This window comes from Rhamphochromis longiceps, linkage group LG14 (assembly GCF_057381845.1).
Source record: "Rhamphochromis longiceps isolate RC_006_pf linkage group LG14, R_longiceps_female_GT1.1, whole genome shotgun sequence".
Taxonomy (NCBI): Eukaryota; Metazoa; Chordata; class Actinopteri; order Cichliformes; family Cichlidae; genus Rhamphochromis; species Rhamphochromis longiceps.
Genome location: NC_140570.1, coordinates 27214683 through 27236092, shown reverse-complemented (window position 1 = coordinate 27236092; position 21410 = coordinate 27214683). Strand labels below are relative to the sequence as shown.

At 38.2% G+C, this 21410-nt stretch overlaps 4 protein-coding genes across 4 annotated transcripts; all 4 read left to right on the top strand.

Annotated features, from left to right (window-relative positions):
- Positions 1–6474: 6474 nt before the first annotated feature.
- On the top strand, positions 6475–10733 carry LOC146654238 (extracellular calcium-sensing receptor-like). The gene is made up of 12 exons (XM_085380930.1): positions 6475–6652; positions 6803–6930; positions 7019–7171; positions 7285–7485; positions 7720–7856; positions 7965–8208; positions 8349–8479; positions 8658–8754; positions 8877–9000; positions 9117–9589; positions 9687–9767; positions 10377–10733. The coding sequence occupies exons 1-12, from the start codon at positions 6475–6477 to the stop codon at positions 10731–10733; spliced, it is 2304 nt and encodes a 767-aa protein (XP_085237056.1).
- An 813-nt stretch (positions 10734–11546) lies between these two features.
- LOC146654237 (uncharacterized) lies at positions 11547–15855 on the top strand. The gene is made up of 4 exons (XM_085380547.1): positions 11547–11562; positions 11979–12296; positions 12565–13498; positions 15838–15855. Exons 2-4 carry the CDS (start codon positions 12034–12036, stop codon positions 15853–15855), a joined length of 1215 nt encoding a protein of 404 aa, XP_085236673.1. The 5' UTR covers positions 11547–11562; positions 11979–12033.
- A 183-nt stretch (positions 15856–16038) lies between these two features.
- LOC146654235 (extracellular calcium-sensing receptor-like) lies at positions 16039–20985 on the top strand. The gene is made up of 8 exons (XM_085380945.1): positions 16039–16111; positions 17092–17096; positions 18264–18394; positions 19289–19385; positions 19546–19669; positions 19793–20265; positions 20350–20430; positions 20629–20985. The coding sequence occupies exons 1-8, from the start codon at positions 16039–16041 to the stop codon at positions 20983–20985; spliced, it is 1341 nt and encodes a 446-aa protein (XP_085237071.1).
- On the top strand, positions 17301–18136 carry LOC146654236 (extracellular calcium-sensing receptor-like; the record flags this gene model as incomplete). The annotated part of the gene is made up of 2 exons (XM_085380545.1): positions 17301–17357; positions 17513–18136. Coding segments are annotated over exons 1-2 (681 nt in total), but the record flags the coding sequence as incomplete, so codon positions are not given.
- Positions 20986–21410: the final 425 nt, after the last annotated feature.

Sequence of the window (21410 nt, the reverse complement as noted above, 5' to 3'; positions counted from 1 at the left end):
TGAAACCAGGCCAATTTTCTAATTTAGTTATTGTTATATGAACTCACAACTGGTATTGATACTGCACAAACATTTTTCTTTAACTATTTTAAAATTTACTGAAGTCTTTCAAACACAGAAACCATTTACTTCTCTAAAATAAAAGACTAGATATGATGTCTGTTGACAACACCTCTCAAGATTTTCACAATGTGTTTTTTCCTATATACAAATAAAGAATTATAAGAAATGTTATACATTAAATAACCTTGGACGTTTTCCTTATGACAGCTGGGATAGGTTCCAGCACCCCCAGCGACCCTGAAAAGGATAAGTGGACATGAATGGATGAATGGATGGATGGATTTTCCTCATGATGTGTCTTTTCTTTTCGGTCAGCACAGACGAATTTTTAAATAAATTAACCCAGTTATTAAGTCTATACCACTAATATTCTTTTCTAGACATTCACTGCGGAACAGCTATATGTCTTCAAAATATAAAATAAGCTTCTTGTTATAATACATATTTATGCACTTTATCTACTTGTACACTGTACTCCAGTTATTATAACATAATTTACCTACAGCTTAGTCAATACAAAGCTAAAATATTATTATATAATAATGTATTTGAATTAGTCAAGAAACACTCAACACTGAATAACTGACTGGAGAGACTGACAGCGGTGTTTCGGAGGATCACCAGGAGGCAAAGCAAAGTGGTGATCTTACCAGGAGACTGGCAATAAAACTTTTCTGGAAATTGATAACAGAGGCAGGTGTCCTCCTCTCCAACTGGGGAAGCTCAGACTGACACTGGGGAAATGGAGTCTGTTCAGACTCTGCAATAGCTGGTGCTGACTCTATAACTGAAGTTGAAAACTTTGAGGTTGTAGGAGGTTGGCGATCTTTCTGGGTTCTGGAGAGAGACATTTGGGAGCACAGATAGTTTTAAAAGAGCTCACCAACAATCCAGTATCACAGCAAAACGTGTAATAAACATGCCGGGGTCCATCCCTCAGGTCATCTTTCAGTAATAAGAGCAGAACCCCCTGCTCTTTACACAGTGAACCAAATTTCCATTTGGTATTGGGTGGGTGTGGCCTTATCTTCCGTAGCTTTATTCTACAACACCTATTTCTATAGTAGAATGTGTAAAAATGTGTGTTTAAAATTATGAGGTATTTGTGAAATATATAAATAATGATGTACACCTGTATTAAAGATAAAAATTCACTTCTAACATGAGCCAAGCATTTCTTTAAACTTGATTAAATAGCAACCTATTTTCTAAAGTAAATTTTTTTAATGCTCTAACTTTTATTTTTGTCTTTGTCAGTCAATTGTGATTTCCCCCCCTTCATTTTTGTTATGTTTGTCTTTTTAATGCATTAATGAACAGCATTAATGGTTACTATTAAGAGCAAGTAATACAGGAAGCAAGCCATCCATCCAACAAATAAAAGCTAATGTTGACTACTTAACACATGCCACACAAAAGAAAAATAATTGCAGCAAATGTGCCTCATATCAGGAGTTTAGTTTTCACTGACAGTATAGATCAATTCAGCTACAGATACAACTTGTCGTATAAGTTAGTCAGCTATGCGATGCAACATTTGGGTCTCATTTAAATCACACAGCACTTGTAGCCAGTGTCAAGCTGACTTATGGAACTCTGCTCTATGTCTCGCCCACACAACAATAAAATAAGCAAAAAATAATCCAGACTTTTTGGGACTTGCTCTGTGTCTTTGGCTTTCTGAAAAATATGACATAATCAATATATTAACATTTACTGCACATGTGTGAGCAGAATTGTTCATTACTGTGTGAATATGCAGTTACATATTAATTTACTATTTTTGTTACAGTTAAATGAAGTAAATATATACTCAGAAGCCATGAATAGAATAAATATTTTGTTATTAACTTCCCATAGCTTTAAAATAAAATATTTGTGACTTTGTCTTTTATTCTTCTAGGAAGACAGTGTTTGAGTTTTGTAACTTAAGGTTCATGAGAATCATGTCAACCTATCTCTGATTGGGTAATGTCATAATGACTCATCTGGAACAATGCAGTGACACAAACATCTGAGCTTTTAACTCACTTCATTGGCTTGTCACAGATGCTGTTGGAGGGCCATTGTTTTCAGCATACAGTTTTTTATGGGGTTACGGTCAATTATGTATTCAGCCCTTGCTGGTAAATGTCTTTTAATGCTTTATCTGTTTTGTAATCCTGTTTACATTGTGTTCTCTGACGTTTCTCACACTGTAGATGAAGGAAAACCACTAAGAGTGGAGGGACACTCGATTAGAAAAGAAGAGGTTATGAGAGAGACACAGCATAGTTTAAAGATTGGGGATGTGAGAAGTTCTAAATCTAGTTTACCCGATTGTGTAAAACTGGCAGGCAGTGAGCCCTTAGCCCTGCACTCTGACGGTGATATTGTGATTGGAGGATTTTTCCCTCTGCATTATGTTGTGCCAAAACCACAGCAAAGCTATAACAGTGAACCCCAAATTCCACCTTGCAGCGGGTGAGTGTAAGGGTATTATTAATCTATGCTGGATCTTCATTTTGGTTTTTTTCTCCCTTAGATATGAATGAATGAAATATCAGTATTTTATAAAAAACTATATCAGTTGCTATGCTGCTATGCTATGTTTACATGGAATTGTGGCACTGTGACTGATGAACAAATGTAAATTATATTTATATTACATAATTTTTTATCATAATTTTTTTAATTAATTTAATTTCTTTATACTAAAAATTTAAATACTTCCATCCATCTTCATCCGCTTTGTCCGGGGCCGGGTCGCGGGGGCAGCAGCCTAAGCAAAGAGGCCCAGACCTCCCTCTCCCCAGCCACCTCCTCCAGCTTATCCGGGGGAATACCAAGGCGTTCCCAGGCCAGCCGAGAGATATAATCTCTCCAGCGTGTCCTGGGTCTGCCCCGGGGCCTCCTCCCGGTGGGACATGCCTGGAACACCTCACCCAGGAGGCGCCCAGGGGGCATCCTTGTCAGATGCCCGAACCACCTCAGCTGGCTCCTTTCGATGTGGAGCAGCAGCTGCTCTACTCTGAGCCCCTCCCGGATGGCCGAACTTCTCACCCTATCTCTAAGGGAGAGGCCAGCCACCCTTCGGAGGAAGCTCATTTCTGCCGCTTGTATCCGCGATCTCGTTCTTTCGGTCACTACCCACAGCTCGTGGCCATAGGTGAGGGTAGGGACGTAGATCGACCGGTAAATTGAGAGCTTCGCTTTTACACTCAGCTCCCTCTTCACCACGACGGACCAGTGCAGCGTCCGCATTACTGCAGCTGCAGCCCCAATCCGTCTGTCGATCTCCGGCTCCCTTCTCCCATCACTCACGAACAAGACCCCGAGATACTTGAACTCCTCCACTTGTGGCAGGAACTCATCCCCGACCCGGAGTGGGCACTCCACCCTTTTCCGGCTGAGAACCATGGCCTCATATTTGGAGGTGCTGATCCTCATTCCTGCTGCTTCACACTCGGCTGCGAACCGTTCCAGTGCGAGCTGGAGGCCTTCACCCGATGAAGCCAACAGAACCACATCATCTGCAAATATCAGAGATGAGATTCTGAGGCCACCAAAGCGAAAGCCCTCCGCCACTTGGCTGCGCCTAGAAATTTAAATACTTTTTAAAAAAAAAATGTCTGCAGCTTTCATGAAAGACCCTTTCGATGGATGATGACAATGGTGTTTGCAGTGGAGGAAATTAACCAGAATTCAAGTCTGTTACCGGGTGTTAAACTAGGCTACAGGATTATAGACAGCTGCAACTATATCCATAACAGCCTGCAGGCTCTGTATTCTTTGCTCACTCACTCAAAAGCTGTTAGCAGTGAGGGAGAAAAAACAGCAGAAATTGAAAACAGTGGTATTGAAACAAAGCAATCAAAGACTGTGGCAATAACAGCCAAGTCAAAAATACTAACCATACTGAAAGAGAGAAGTGCTGAAGTTAAGACAGCAATTCAGCACAATCTTGGAAACACTGAAAATGACATAAAAGTAAATGCAACAGAAGAGATAAAGGCAAGACAATCTTCCACATGTCTGTATTATTCTCCTGTGTCTGCTGTGATTGGTCTTGCATCCTCGTCCCCTACAAGAGCTGTAGCTCAAACACTTGGACCTTTCAATATACCACTGGTAATTATCTGTACAACTTTGTTTAATAATGTTATGTGTTTGGTTTGTGTCTCAATAATATAGAAAGAACTTGCTCTCCTTCTAGGTGTGTATATGGTGGTGGGAATGCACGTTTGTGTCCGCGTGCGCCTGTTCGTCTGTGTCTATATGTCAGGTTGGGTCTTAGACTCAACCTCTCTGGGTACATCTCATCCCTTCCAAAGTACGGATGCCTATCTCCCCTCACCACACTCCCTGCCGGTGGCTGATGCCCTCAGACGTTGGTGTGTTGGTGGTTCTTGTCGACTGGGGCTGGGTGCTCACGTATGTACCGGCTCACTCCTGGTGGCCGATTGGCAGGGCCTGGTGCCTGTGGCCTGGCTGGGCCCCTTCCAGGGGGTGGGGTGCCCTCAGGCCTCTGGGCCTGAAGCTCGGTCCTCTCTGGCACAGCTGGCTGCCGGCAGAGCCCGCAGGCACGCCACTGCAACCCCCTCTGGCCTCTGCTCCGTAGCTGCTGGGTGACCTCTCCTTTGGGGTTCTACTCAGCTCTTCCCAGGAGGGTGGCACGGTTCCTCCCCCTTTGATGGTCCTCCTCGGGTCCTCGTACTCTGAGGCCTCTGGATGTCTGGAGCCTGGATCTCCTCCATACCTGCTTCATGCCCTGGGGGACAGGGCTATGGCTCCCCACACTCCCTAGCAGATCGTTACATGGAGAAACCTTTGGAATACAAGCATGCTGATCCACACAGGTGTGCACACAGGTGTACACACGGGTGTTCACAGACACGGACTACACCTTTCGTGGCTGCTGCCTCAAAGCACATTGTGCGCTGTCTATCTTGCGTGCTGCACAATAGCGTTTAATATTTAGTATCTACTGTTATTTTCTGCTAGCTAGTTTATTGTGATGGTGCTGTATTTATTATGTTGCTTTTTTTTGTTTGTTTTCTCTTCTGTTTTTTCTCTCTCTCCATACAGGTGATCCAGGTGTTTTGTTTGTTTTTCTTTCTTTCTTCCCCCCCCTTCTCACCGTCTCTTCTCCCCTTTGGTTTTCTTTCTCTCCCTCTCTTTATTTCATTCTTTCTCCCTGTCCTGTCCCCCAGTCATGTCTGTCCCGTTTGTAGCAACCGAAAATAAAATAAAATAAATACATAATTATAATAAAGGTCAATCAAATGGACCAATATAGAAAGGCCATGATGATCCACTTGGTAAAATAAATCCGCTTGACATCTTTCTTGGCCTTAAGACAACAATTCTGATGGCTAAAGATCCAAATGGAACAAAAAGAAAAAATAAATAAATAAATAAAAAAACAAAAAAAAAACAAACACCTGTTGCTACAGTTATAATATTACCACATTATAGTATGAGGTGTCAGGTGTCCTGTAACATTTGGACCGCATTTAGCTACCATAACACTTTCTGTACCTAGTGTTTAGCTCACTGCATGATTTCTGCTGTGCATCTGGCCATAGAACCATAGCTGAGCAAACATTAACAAGACATTATGGCACTTGTGGAGTGTGACTTCACTTGGGTTTTCTAAAAAATATAATGAGATGAAGACATTAACTTTTGCTGAGTACATGTTGAGCTATCCTCTCTCCCATGTGTCTGTGTCACTCTGATTGGTTAATCTCATGATGACTCATATGAAAAAATGTACTGACAAATGCATTGAGTTTTTAACTCTCCTCATTAGTCTTTTACGGAGTATGTTAGAAAACCAAAGCCAGGAAACTGTTTTCAGCACACAAAGTTTTTATACAACAGAAGATGCATTCAATCCTTTTTAGTAATTGTCTTTGGCTGCTTTTTTATCTCTTTTTAAATCCTGTTTGTATCATGTTCTCTGATGTTCCTCAAACTGTAGTTGAAAGAAAACCAAAAAGGATGGAGGGAGATGTTATGAGGAAAGAAGAGGCTGTGAGAGAACCACTGAGTGGTTTACGGAAAGGGGAAGTGAAAAGTGAGGATTTCAGTTTACCTGAGTGTACAAAACTGGCCAGCAGCAAGCCCGTAGCCTTGCACTCAGATGGTGACGTTGTGATTGGAGGATTTTTCCCTCTGCATTATGTTGCATCTAAGCCAGAGTACAGTTACAACAGTAAACCTCAAGTTACATCTTGCAGTGGGTGAGTGTTAATATTTCTATCTTATTTTTTTCTTTCAAAAGTTTCAATGTTTAGAAACAAAAAAGAAAGAGAAAAAAGATTTGGGTTTTTGATAATATTCCTGTGATTTCTGTATCACTTTAGATAATTTATTCATTTTAATTCTTTATATTTTGTCAGCTTTGACCATATAGCGTTTCGCTGGATGATGACCATGGTTTTCACTGTGGATGAAATTAATCGTAATTCAAGCCTATTACCAGGTGTTAAACTAGGCTACAGAATTATGGACAGCTGTGACCATGTCCACACCAGTCTGCAAGCACTTTTTTCCTTAATCAGTTACTCCAAAACTGTGAAACAAACAGCAGAAACTGAAAACAGCAGAATTCAAATGAAGGGGATAAACATGGCAGGGATAAAAAGGAAGCCTGGGATCCTTTTCTCTGTAGAAAAAAGACATGCTGAAGTTAACATGTCAAAGCCTAGGACTCTTAAAGACGCAGAAAATTACATGAAAGAAAAATTAACAGTAGAAATGAAGACAAGGGAGTATTCCCCCTGTCTGAATTATTCTCCGGTGCCTGCTGTGATTGGTCTTGCATCATCTACCCCTACAAGAGCTGTAGCTCACACGCTTGGCCCTTTCAACATACCTCTGGTAATAAATTGCTTAATCACGTTTAATAATAATTTATGTTTAGAGTTTGTTTTAATTCAATATCATAAAATAACCTGTCTCCTTATAGGTGAGTTATTTTGCCACTTGTAGCTGTCTTACTGACAAGCATTTGTACCCATCATTCTTGAGAACTGTGCCAAGTGATCTCTTTCAAGTTAGAGGTCTCGTAAAGCTTGTTACTTTCTTTGGCTGGTTCTGGGTGGGCACAATAGGAGCTACGGTGAGATAAAGACTTTGATAAATCTCCAGCTAATCAGTCATATACAGGGCACAAAAAGAATCGTTAATATACACAGACATGACTTACAAGTTCTTTTTGGGGATACATTTCAGGATGATTACAGTCTTTATGGTATCCAAGCATTCTCTATTCAGTTTGGACAACAAGGTGGGTGTGTGGCATTTCATCTCACGATCCCGACATCACCCACAGTCGCTGAGATACAAAAAATGGCAGACAAACTCCAGAGGTCAACAGCTCGGGTTGTGGTGGTATTTGCCAAAGAAGTAAATTTGCTAGATTTGTTTTCAGAAGTAAGTATCTCAGTTTTCTGTGGCTTTCCCTATATTGTGACACATTTTGTAGTGTTTTAAGCTATATTATGAAAAGATAGGTATTTCAAATTAATTGTTTTCACATTAATCATAATTTCTTTCTGTTTCATCCAGCTTACTCAGAGAAATATGACAGGGATACAATGGGTAGTCAGCGAAGCCTGGATGGCCGCTAATCAGCTGACCACTCCTGACTTCCATAATCTTCTAGAGGGAACACTGGGTTTCTCCTTCCCTGGAGTCAGCATCCCAGGCTTGAAAGAGTTTCTTCTGAATGTCCGACCATCTCCAAAACCAGGAATGGAGTTGGTCAATGTGTTCTGGGAAGAATATTTTGGTTGTAAGCTAGAGTTTGAAAGAGACAAAAGTGAAGAATATGAAACTAATGCTTTGAAAAACTACAAACTAGGCTCTCAAAACAATTCTGGTTTCATGGTCGGGCTTACTGTTGGGCAAAGTTCATTTAATATGTCTGTTGATAAAAGTAATGAAGGCGCTCTGAAAAAAACTGTATGCACAGGTTTAGAGGATCTGAGTTACACAGATAGCAGTTATAGTGATGTATCTCAGGCCCGAATATCCTATAATGTGTATAAAGCTGTGTATGCCGTTGCCCATGCTCTGCACACTTTCTTAAACTGTAACTCAACAGGACCTACCGGGGGATTGTGTGAGATGCACAACTCATTTACAAACGGTCAGGTAGCTGAATAGGTTCATTTGTATGTCAAATAATGTTAAATATGTTAATCAAGCTTCACATGTTTGGTTTTTTTTTTTTATTTCATGATGAATTTGTATCAGTTTTTATTAACATTTTTTTAAAAATCTTTTTTATGTAGTTTCTTCAATATCTGAAAATGGTGAATTTCACCAACCAGTTTGATGAGAAAGTATATTTTGACTCCAATGGAGAGCCAGTCCCTCTCTATGACATCATTAACTGGCAGAAGGACAGCAAGAATGAAATTAGGTGAAATGCCATACTTCAAGCTAACTTTTTAACTTTTTGTGAAGATGATCATAAGTCAAGAACTACACTTGTTGTATACATTTAAGGATACCAATATTGTTTTTTAATGTAATGTTTTTACATTTATTGTTTTGACTGACTGCATTGCATTGAAATTATCTCTTCTTTTTTCTACTAGTTTTGTCAAGGTAGGAAATTATGATGGTTCAGCTCAGCAAGGACAACAGCTGCAGATACTGAAGAACACTATAGTATGGACAACAAGACAGTCACAGGCAGGTCATAGTTATCCCAAACCTATTATTTATGTTACTTTACATGGTGAAAAGTCTTTGGTAACCATGTCAAACAACCTATTGATTCACATTATTATATCTTTTTTCTGTTTCTTGTTCAGGTTCCTGTATCTCAGTGTAGTGCTCCATGTCCCCCTGGCAGCAGGCAGGCCACACGCCAAGGAGAGCCCAAATGCTGCTTTGATTGTTTGCCCTGTGCAGATGGAGAGATCAGCAACCAGACCGGTAGCCCATATAATTTTTTTTTCCAAAATGCTATTAAAGTTATTTAAAATTACAGATATGTAATGAATAGTTTCTGACTGTTTACATGCATATTTCTGTGTTTTGTGTTTTCAAAGGTTCCACTGAATGTATTAAATGTCCTGAGTACTTCTGGTCAGACAAAGAAAAAGTGAAATGTGTTGCAGGCGAAGAAGAATTCCTGTCTTTCAGTGACACGATGGGAATCATCCTGGTAGCAATTACCTTGCTGGGTTTCATACTGACCACCATCATCACCATTGTGTTTCACAGTTTCCGCTTTACACCCATCGTCAAGGCCAACAATTCAGAAATAAGTTTCTTGCTTCTCCTGTCACTCAAGCTCTGTTTCCTGTGTTGTCTGGTGTTCATTGGTCAGCCGTCTTGGTGGACATGTAGGCTCCGCCAGGCAGCATTTGGGATCAGCTTTGTCCTGTGTTTGTCCTGCCTCCTTGTTAAGACTATTGTGGTCCTCCTGGCTTTCCAGACTAATGTACCTGTTTCCAGGGGTCGGATGCTGTTTGGTACATTCCAGCAGAGGATTTTGATCTTGTGCACTACAGCTCCTCAGGTGAAAGGGAGAAAAAATGTCTGCAACTTTCACATCAGTTTGTTTACATTGTATAGTGTTAGATTGTGTTCTTCTGTTGTTTTACCCCAACCTTTAGATTTGTCTCTCTACTGGCTGGGTGTTGGGTGCACCTCCCTTTCCATTTAGGAATTCAAACTACCAAGTTATAACTGGAAAAGTGAGTAAGAAAACTGTTTCTGTATTTTCTTACACAGCCTGCCCAAAATATTGTAAACGGACATGGGAAATATTTTTCAAATATATATTTTTAATCAAAGAAAAAACAACCAAAAAAACATTTTGCTAATTTTGTATCTGAAAAACATTGGGATGGGAGGAACAACATTTCTTGCAATTTCAGATATACATCTGAATACACTGACGATGTCATAGCCACTATAAGTAGGCCTGTCCCAAATTTTGTGAAATGCATTTATGTCATTAAATTTAAAATAAGCTAAAATGGTACATGTGATCAGTTTAAAGATTCAATATATTTTCTAAATAATTCTATATGTTCTACTGTGAATAAAGTGTTAGTATGTTTTAATCTATAAGATTCATAAATTAAATTCTTTCATCTACCCTTATTTACATTTTTTTATAATCAACTCTTTGGGAATTGGTTTTGTATTTATTTTCATATTTTCATTAACCATCAACATAATAAAATCATATACAGTGGCACTTTAATGGGTAAAGTAGACATAAAAGAGTAAATAATTATAATCACCTAAAATGTACCATCTCTCAAAATCCATTCTAACAAATTTCTGGACATCTTTAGATTGTTGTGGAGTGTAAAGAGCCATGGCCTCCTGGGTTTTACCTGCTCCTTGGTTACATTGGCCTGCTCGCCTTTGCCTGTCTTCTCCTGGCATTTCTTGGACGAAAGCTACCGGACACATTCAACGAAGCAAAGTTCATCTCCTTCAGCATGCTGATTTTCTGGGCTGTGTGGATTTCTTTCATTCCAGCTTATGTCAGTTCTCCTGGGAAATTTTCTGTGGCAGTGGAAATATTTGCTATCTTAGCATCCAGTTTTGGGTTGTTACTTTGTATTTTTGTGCCCAAATGTTACATCATTTTACTGCACCCTGAAAGGAATATTAAGAAAGGCATGACTGGGAAATATCAAAGATGAACATTTATATTCTCAGTGTTTGTGAGAGTACAGTTATAATATTTTAATGTGGAAAAAATAAAATGCCTTATTGTTAAAAGCTTTTACTTTCCAATGTAACCTTGATTTCAGCATTTACTCTGTCCTTTAGGGAGCATTGTTTAAATGTTAGACAATCTGAACAGGAGGGTTAAGCCACCATAGCCACCGTTTTATTTTTTTTTTTTTATTTTTTTTTTTTAAACATTTGGAAACAGGTTAATTGTCTAATTTAGTTATTGTATTATGAACTCCCAACTGATGTTGATACTGCACAAACATTTTTGCTCTATTTTAAAATTTATTGAGGCATTCTTACTATTCGGTGCCATTTGAGTCCTAATGACATAATATGGTATATTTAGTGTAAAACTTGTCTAATGCTTATTTCTAAACCATTTTCTTGTATGTTTAACCCCCCTCTACCATAGAACACATTGATATATACACAGGATAAATACATTAAAAGTAAATTACTTTTATTTTAGCACAAGTCACTAAAGTACTATGTCCCCAGTCATGCTTGCTCGACTTCAGTTACAAATATAACTTAAAAAAAAAAAAAGAAATCTAGATTTTTCATCATTTCTGGATTGTCTTATTTCTAATGTTCCTCATCAAATGTTCTTTTTTATTATTAATGCATGTTTAATACTTAAAATCTTTAAAAAATGTTGTGTCCCTGAATCAACTGTCACCCCTGTTACTCTGATAAGAATTCCATAGAACACATCACCTGATTATTCTTTTAGTCACATGACACTCCCGGATGTAACATATTTTGGAGGGAAAACTTTCAAGAAGAAGACGAGTAAGTACCACTCTTTAATCAACCCTTTTTTCAATGTTTTAGCAAGATTTTGTAATGTGGCAAAGCATAACACGTCCAACCTGTTACGCTTATTAATAGTGGAAACAATTTTTTTTTTGTAATTTTTATAATATGGCTAATAAACATGTTAAAAATGGTTCTTAGTGGTCACCATGTACTAGCTTGTTGTTCATCATACTAGTAGTAATGGCTAAGTTTAGCATAAAATCTCCCCCCTGATACCGTCACCCCTGTTATTGCTATGCACTGTAACAGGGGGGACACATGGTAACAGGGGGGACGTAAGATGATAGAAGTTTAGTGTTTAGGGTTATTTATACAAGTGTGTATTGGTAATTATTATTAACCTGTATATATATACTTTTAGAAGATTTTGAATAGTATACATTTTTCAGGGAATGGCACCAATGTCTGCTGCGGAGAAGCAGCGGCGCTACCGAGCACGTCGTGATGCTGACCCTGAGAGAAGACAGATATATCTCAATAAAGAGAAAGAGAAGTGGAGAAAGGACAGAGAGGAAGGGGAAAAAAAAGAAAGTGGCAGATCTCAGTGAACGACAGAAGAGAGCACAGAGAAAGCAGTGGCGAGAAAGGAAAAGAAAGCAGAGGGCTAGTGCCAAAGGCAGGACAGAATTTGAGGCTATGAATACTCCTCCCCTAAGTCCAGAATATTCCCTAGAGCCAGAAAATGCCCCGCAACCAGGACCCTCAAGGTTAGAAGAAGAGTTGACAGTTCAATGCTTTGCTGATTAGGTAGATTTTGTATTTGAATGATAAAACGTGATTTTGCCCTAAAAAGAGAGAGAGAGAGAGAGAGAGTGTGTGTGTGTGTGTGTGTGTGTGTGTGTGTGTGTGTGTGTGTGAGTCTACCTGCCTAATACATTATAAACATATAATATCCAACGTCTATCTTATACTGTATCTAAACATTTATCTAAACATATATATATAATAATTGTGACAATATTTCCTGTGTTGTAGGCAATACATTGTTGGACGAAGGAATATTAGACAGGGAAGAAGGAGACTCAAGAATGAAATTAAAGAGCTAAAGGCCTTGTTGGAAAAGGAAAAGAGAAAAAAAGAAAAATACAAGAAGAGGTGCCAGCGTTTGGGTGGGGAAAAAAAATCCCCACGTTCTAAAGTGGATGCACTGCTGCGTCATGAAACAGTTAGCAACACAATTAGGAAAAGACTATTACTGCAGGAATCAATTATTGAGGAAATCAGGAATAAATACAAAAACACCAAAAAGGAACGAGAGAGGCAAATTATTGCAAAAACGACAATAGGAAAAATTATAAAGAAATACAGGCTACAGAGGGCTGCACAGACAGCTCTAGGCTTTTCAAAAAAGCGTGGTCAAAGACAAGATGGAGGGCTCATAACCTTTGAAAGAAAGGAAAGCAATAGATTACCAGTTGATTGCAAGCAGAAAATAAAGGCCTTCTTCTTAAGAGATGACGTCAGTCGGATGACAACAGGACGAAAGCAAACTGTAACTCAAAAGAAAATAAAAAAACAGAAACGTTTGCTAACTGATTCACTGAAGAATCTGCACCATAAGTTTCTTTCAGAAACTGAGCATCAGGTCTCATATTCTTGTTTCTGCACCTTAAGACCATTTTGGGTTGTGGTGCCCACAGAAGCTGATCGTGAAACCTGTCAGTGCAGGACACATGAGAACTTACAGTTCATGGCCAATGCCCTGTATGTCCAAGGTCTGTCAGCAACAAAACACATTGAAGAGATGGTAGATGCAACAATGTGTGATGCTAAATCCAAAGTCTGTGCATACGGTGAGTGCAAAGACTGTTTCAGTACAACACACACACTCTTGAGACCTCCTAACAACACAGAGATAGCCTTTACCAAGTGGTCTCTAGAAGAGAATGAAAAATTAAATGATGGAGAGGTATCTGGTAAAAAGTCAACAATTACAGTGAAGACAACTGTCATGACAACAGAGGATGCACTTGCAGGGGAATTTCATGACGGACTACTCAGATTTAGGCGGCACGTCTTTAATATCCGATGGCAGTATAGGGCCTACAGACAACTGAGAGAAAATCTGAGAAACGATGAATGTCTGCTACATGTAGATTTTTGAAGTTTCTTTAAGTTGGTATTTTTTGTCACTGATGTTATGTCCACCCTGTTACCTCCTGTCCACCCTGTTTCTCCTCTGTCCACCCTGTTACCTGTGTGTTTCTTTTGTTAATTAAATCAAATCAACAAACATAATGCATGTCTCTTTGGTTATTGGGAGGGAATGAATCAGCAAAATTAAGTTACTTAAAAATGGAGCCAATTTTTTTTAATATTCCCTTTGAATCTAAAAACAATCTTTTGAAATTACACTGTGTCTTAAAACTGAACCTGTCTTCTTTCAATATAATGCTTGTTTAAAATACTTCCTTGAAATTTCCTTGCAGATTTTAAAAAGGGACATTGTAGCTTTTAGAAAATGTAAATATTACTATAACTGTGCATTCAAAACAGTTATTAATAGAAAATTGAATGTCCTGTAACAGGGTGGACATTTGGCACGTCATGGTAAAGACTTTGATTTTAAAAAATATTATAATATAATATCCTTAGCTGGACCAATACATTTTTCTTATAGGTTGAAAATCCCTCTTTTAGATGAAATGTTAAAATAATTCAAAATTTTGTATTTTTTGATGAAGAGTGATCACACTGAAATGGCACCGAATAGTAGGAATAAAAGACTAAATATGATGTCTGTTGACAACACCTCTCAAGATTTTCACAATGTGTTTTTTCCTATATACAAATAAAGAATTATAAGAAATGTTATACATTAAATAACCTTGGACGTTTTCCTTATGACAGCTGGGATAGGTTCCAGCACCCCCAGCGACCCTGAAAAGGATAAGTGGACGTGAATGGATGAATGGATGGATGGATTTTCCTCATGATGTGTCTTTTCTTTTCGGTCAGCACAGACAAATTTTTAAATAAATTAACCCAGTTATTAAGTCTATACCACTAATATTCTTTTCTAGACATTCACTGCGGAACAGCTATATGTCTTCAAAATATAAAATAAGCCTCTTGTTATAATACATATTTATGCACTTTATCTACTTGTACACTGTACTCCAGTTATTATAATATAATTTACCTACAGCTTAGTCAATACAAAGCTAAAATATTATTATATAATAATGTATTGGAATTAGTCAAGAAACACTCCACACTGAATAACTAACTGGAGACTGACAGCGGTGTTTCGGAGGATCACCAGGAGGCAAAGCAAAGTGGTGATCTTACCAAGAGACTGGCAATAAAACTTTTCTGGAAATTGATAACAGAGGCAGGTGTCCTCCTCTCCAACTGGGAAAGCTCAGACTGACACTGGGGAAATGGAGTCTGTTCCGACTCTGCAATAGCTGGTGCTGACTCTATAACTGAAGTTGAAAACTTTGAGGTTGTAGGAGGTTGGTGATCTTTCTGGGTTCTGGAGAGAGACATTTGGGAGCACAGATAGTTTTAAAAGAGCCCACCAACAATCCAGTATCACAGCAAAACGTGCCGGGGTCCATCCCTCAGGTCATCTTTCAGTAATAAGAGCAGAACCCCCTGCTCTTTACACAGTGAACCAAATTTCCATTTGGTATTGGGTGGGTGTGGCCTTATCTTTCGTAGCTTTATTCTACAACACCTATTTCTATAGTAGAATGTGTAAAAATGTGTTTAAAATTTTGAGGTATTTGTGAAATATATAAATAATGATGTACACCTGTATTAAAGATAAAAATTCACTTCTAACATGAGCCAAGCATTTCTTTAAACTTGATTAAATAGCAACCTATTTTCTAAAGTAAATATATACTCAGAAGCCATGAATAGAATAAATATTTTGTTATTAACTTCCCATAGCTTTAAAATAAAATATTTGTGACTTTGTCTTTTATTCTTGTCACCTCTAGGAAGACAGTGTTTGAGTTTTGTAACTTAAGGTTCATGAGAATCATGTCAACCTATCTCTGATTGGGTAATGTCATAATGACTCATCTGGAACAATGCAGTGACACAAACATCTGAGCTTTTAACTCACTTCATTGGCTTGTCACAGACGCTGTTGGAGGGCCATTGTTTTCAGCATACAGTTTTTTATGGGGTTACGGTCAATTATGTATTCAGCCCTTGCTGGTAAATGTCTTTTAATGCTTTATCTGTTTTGTAATCCTGTTTACATTGTGTTCTCTGACGTTTCTCACACTGTAGATGAAGGAAAACCACTAAGAGTGGAGGGACACTCGATTAGAAAAGAAGAGGTTATGAGAGAGACACAGCATAGTTTAAAGATTGGGGATGTGAGAAGTTCTAAATCTAGTTTACCCGATTGTGTAAAACTGGCAGGCAGTGAGCCCTTAGCCCTGCACTCTGACGGTGATATTGTGATTGGAGGATTTTTCACTCTGCATTATGTTGTGCCAAAACCACAGCAAAGCTATAACAGTGAACCCCAAATTCCACCTTGCAGCGGGTGAGTGTAAGGGTATTATTAATCTATGCTGGATCTTCATTTTGGGTTTTTTTCTCCCTTAGATATGAATGAATGAAATATCAGTATTTTATAAAAAACTATATCAGTTGCTATGTTGCTATGCTATGTTTACATGGAATTGTGGCACTGTGACTGATGAAAAAATGTAAATTATATTTATATTACATAATTTTTTATCATAATTTTTTAAATTAATTTAATTTCTTTATACTAAAAATTTAAATACTTTTTAAAAAAAATGTCTGCAGCTTTCATGAAAGATCCTTTCGATGGATGATGACAATGGTGTTTGCAGTGGAGGAAATTAACCATAATTCAAGTCTGTTACCGGGTGTTAAACTAGGCTACAGGATTATGGACAGCTGCAACTATATCCATAACAGCCTGCAGGCTCTGTATTCTTTGCTCACTCACTCAAAAGCTAGCAGTGAGGGAGAAAAAACAGCAGAAATTGAAAACAGTGGTATTGAAACAAAGCAATCAAAGACTGTGGCAATAACAGCCAAGTCAAAAATACTAACCATACTGAAAGAGAGAAGTGCTGAAGTTAAGACAGCAATTCAGCACAATCTTGGAAACACTGAAAATGACATAAAAGTAAATGCAACAGAAGAGATAAAGGCAAGACAATCTTCCACATGTCTGTATTATTCTCCTGTGCCTGCTGTGATTGGTCTTGCATCCTCGTCCCCTACAAGAGCTGTAGCTCAAACACTTGGACCTTTCAATATACCACTGGTAATTATCTGTACAACTTTGTTTAATAATGTTATGTGTTTGGTTTGTGTCTCAATAATATAGAAAGAACTTGCTCTCCTTCTAGGTGAGTTATTTTGCCACTTGTACCTGTCTTAGTGATAAGCATTTGTACCCATCATTCTTGAGAACTGTGCCAAGTGATCTCTTTCAAGTTAGAGGTCTCGTAAATCTTGTCACTTACTTCGGCTGGTTCTGGGTGGGCACAATAGGAGCTACGGTGAGTCCAAAACATTTTTAAATGCTACAATGGGACACTTTTAGACAGCAACATGGTTTATAAATGCTTTCTGTATATACATTTCAGGATGACTACAGCCTTTATGGCATCCAAGCATTCTCTAATCAGTTTAGAAGGCAAGGTGGATGTGTGGCATTTCATCTCTCTATCCCAGCATCACCCACAACGGTTGAAATACTAGAAATGGCAGATAAGCTGGAGAGCTCAACTGCTCGGGTTGTCGTGGTCATTACTGCAGAAGTAGATGTATTGCATCTGTTCTCAGAAGTTAGTATCTTGATTGATGTATTTTGTAAATAATAACATCTTAATTAATAATGTAACAAATCCTATTTTAGGTATTTTTAAGTATATATGTGAATAGTCTTCACAGTTGTTTATGTTTGCCTTTCCAGCTAGCTCAAAGGAATGTAACAGGGATACAGTGGATAGCAAGTGAAGCCTGGGTGACCTCGAGCCGGCTGGCCTCACCTGACTTCCACTTTCTCCTGGAGGGAACACTGGGCTTCTCCTTCCCTGGAGTCAGCATTCCTGGCTTGAAAGAGTTTCTTTTGAATGTCCGACCCTCTCCCAAACCAGGAAAGGAATTCATCAATATGTTCTGGGAAGAGCAGTTTGGGTGTAAGCTGGAGTTTGAAAGAGACAGAGCCAAAGAATATGAAGTGAATACTCTGGAAAGATTGAATTATATGGATACTTTGAATTACAAACTAAGCTCTCAAAACAATTCTAGCTATATGGTTGGGCTTACCGTTGGACCAAAAAGGTTGTTTAATATGTCAGCTGATAGAAATTATGCAGGTTCTTTGGCAAAACCTGTATGCACAGGTTCAGAGGATCTGAGACAGACTGACAGCAGTTATAGCGATGTATCTCCGGTCAGAATATCCTATAATGTGTATAAAGCTGTGTATGCTGTTGCCCATGCTCTGCACACTTTCTTAAACTGTGACTCTGTGGGACATAATAAGGGGTTGTGTGAGAAACACAGATCATTTTCGAATGGTCAGGTAATTGAAACAATCACAAAATATCCAAATCATAATTCATGTGATTTTTTTTCTTTCGATTTTGTAATTTTTAAAAAATATATTTTTTATTTGTTTCGTTTAATATTTTATTTTTTATAATTCTCTTCTGATGTAGTTTCTTCAACATCTGAAGATGGTCAATTTCACCAACCAGTTCAATGAGAAAGTATATTTCGACTCCAATGGAGAGCCAGTCCCTCTCTATGACATCATTAACTGGCAGAAGGACAGCAAAGACAAAATGAGGTTTAGTATAACTTTTAAGTGAACATTACATGTGAAATACTGTATGTATTAATCCTAATTTGAACTATAAACACCTACTCTAAAAATTGTCGTAGATTTAACTGTCCATTAAGCTGGAGTGAATAAATAGGTGTTTTAAATTACAGTTTTTATAGCGCAGGTAGTGTAATCATTCCGGGTACAGAATTTAATGTCCATAACTAGATTGGTTGCTGCTAATAGTTCAATGATAGTTTATGTTGGTTAACTTGTGACAGAACCAACAGCTCAATGTTAAGAAGGAAACTAAACCAAAAAACAGTTTTGGGGAGGTCACTTTAGGCTTCAGCAACGAATATAATGTTACAAACATGGAAAGACTGTCATTTCACTTTCACTCATTGTATCTTTTAATTCAATAAAAGGACTAGATGTTACAATCCCTGATAATGCATTTCTTCAAATGGAGAAAGTCTTGAGGGATGTCTACTATGAGGAAAGGCAGCCTGGAAACTTTACCAGCGGGACACATCGTTGTGTGCCTCAACTTCACAGGGTGTTTCATTATCACAAGCTATTTTGCCATTTTTCAGTAAAAATCAATCATATCATATCAAAATCATATATAGATACATATATAGATATATGATTGATTTTTACTCTAATCTTTAAAATGTATTTGTTATTGTCACTGTAGAGGGTGTTCAAAAGGGTGTAACTAATGCACTGTGTACTGTGAATTCATGGACAATTTTAAATCTGTGACACTTTGTTAGAATAGGTTTCTGTGGACAAAGTCTTTTATGTCCCTTTGAAAGATCTGTCTGTTACAACAACCATGAACAAGAAGTTATGGGTATTTACTTTATAACCCAAAACTTTGGTTTGGTTTTATTCTGAAATATTTCAAGCTAGATTTATCAAAGTTGGAAACTATGATGGTTCAGCTCCCCATGGCCAACAGTTGCAGATAATGAAGAACACTATTGTATGGACAAAAGGAGAGAGGCAGGTAGGTTATAATTATTGTAAATGTATTTCTTATGCCACTTTAAAATTAAACATTTTTAAGCTGTTGAAAATTATTTGATCAACTATGTCAAATACTCAGTAAGAAAATATTACAACCTGTTGATTCACATTATTATATCTTTTTTCTGTTCCTTGTTCAGGTTCCTGTATCTCAGTGTAGTGCTCCATGTCCCCCTGGCAGCAGGCAGGCCACACGTCGAGGAGAGCCCAAATGCTGCTTTGATTGTTTGCCCTGTGCAGATGGAGAGATCAGCAACCAGACTGGTAGCCCATATCATATTAAAGAATGAAAATGTTGCACTGTTAAAAAGTATTGAAAAAATATTGATTAGTTCCTGAATTTTAATCCACATATGTCTTGTTGTCTTGTGTTCTCTGCTCCCAAAGGTTCCACTGATTGCATAAAATGTCCTGAATACTACTTGTCAGACAAAGACAAGGTGAAATGTGTTGCAGGGGAAGAAGAGTTCCTCTCTTTCTATGATGCCATGGGTATTATCCTGGTTGCACTCACCCTGCTGGGATTCATCTTGACATCCATCATCACCATTGTGTTTCACAGTTTCCGCTTTACACCCATCGTCAAGGCCAACAATTCAGAAATAAGTTTCTTGCTTCTCCTGTCACTCAAGCTCTGTTTCCTGTGTTCTCTGGTGTTCATTGGTCAGCCGTCTTGGTGGACATGTAGGCTCCGCCAGGCAGCATTTGGGATCAGCTTTGCCCTGTGTTTGTCCTGCGTCCTTTTTAAGACCATTGTGGTTCTCCTGGCTTTCCGGACTAATGTACCTGGTTCCAGGGATCGGATGCTGTTTGGTACAGCTCAGCAGAGGATTCTGATCATCTGTACCACAGCTCCTCAGGTGGGAAAGATATCAAACTGTCAGCAAATTATAATGTCAGTTTTTGTAGCCACTTTCTGTAACTATTATTTTATGCTGCTCCAGATTTGTCTCTGTGCTGGCTGGGTGCTAGCCGCACCTCCGTTCCCATTCAGGAATCCAAACTACCAAGCTTCAACTGGAAGAGTGAGTAGGAAGTACTAAAACACTAATTGTTGCAATTTCTATTCTTGGACGTTAATATCACTAAGTTATACAGTAAGATGTCTTCAAATCCTATAGAAGGGGACTTCAGTGATTAGTGTAGACATCAGAGCAGAAACAAATAAATCATATAAAATGAACCATTTCTCTGTATACATACTAATTGTTAGATTATATTAGATTGTGGTGGAGTGTAAAGAACCATGGCCTCCTGGATTCTACCTGCTCCTTGGTTACATTGGCCTGCTCGCCTTTGCCTGTCTTCTCCTGGCATTTCTTGGACGAAAACTACCAGACACGTTCAACGAAGCAAAGCTCATCACCTTCAGCATGCTAATTTTCTGGGCTGTGTGGATTTCTTTCATTCCAGCTTATGTCAGCTCTCCTGGAAAGTTCTCTGTGGCAGTGGAAATATTTGCTATATTATCATCCAGTTTTGGATTGTTACTATGTATTTTCATCCCCAAATGTTACATTATTTTACTACGACCTGAGAGAAATATCAAGAAAGGCATGACTGGAAAATATTCAAGATGAATTTTTTATTTCTATTTCAGAGTAAAAAAAAAAAAATTCTTATATTTTAATGTGAAAAAAAGAAAAACTTTGTGTTTATTGTGTTGGAAAACCCAGTTGTGTTTAAGTTTAATACTGTAGTAATCACTTATAATGTTTGAATGTGAAAGTAAATAAAATATCATCTGAAACATGTTTCAGTGATTCTGGATGTTTTTCTTCTCTTGTTAGTTCTGTTACTTGTTTTAACTAAAATTATTTGTTAAAAGCTATTATTTTCTACCTCATCTACAGCCCAACTGTGTGCAACACGATCCTGCTTACACATGGATTCAGTCAGCCCCAAAGTGATTAAACCACCAACAGTCTCTGTACTGTCCACACACGTCTTAGATAAAACAAAAGCCCTGCCTAGTGAGGCAAACACTGTGTTAAACACTAACATG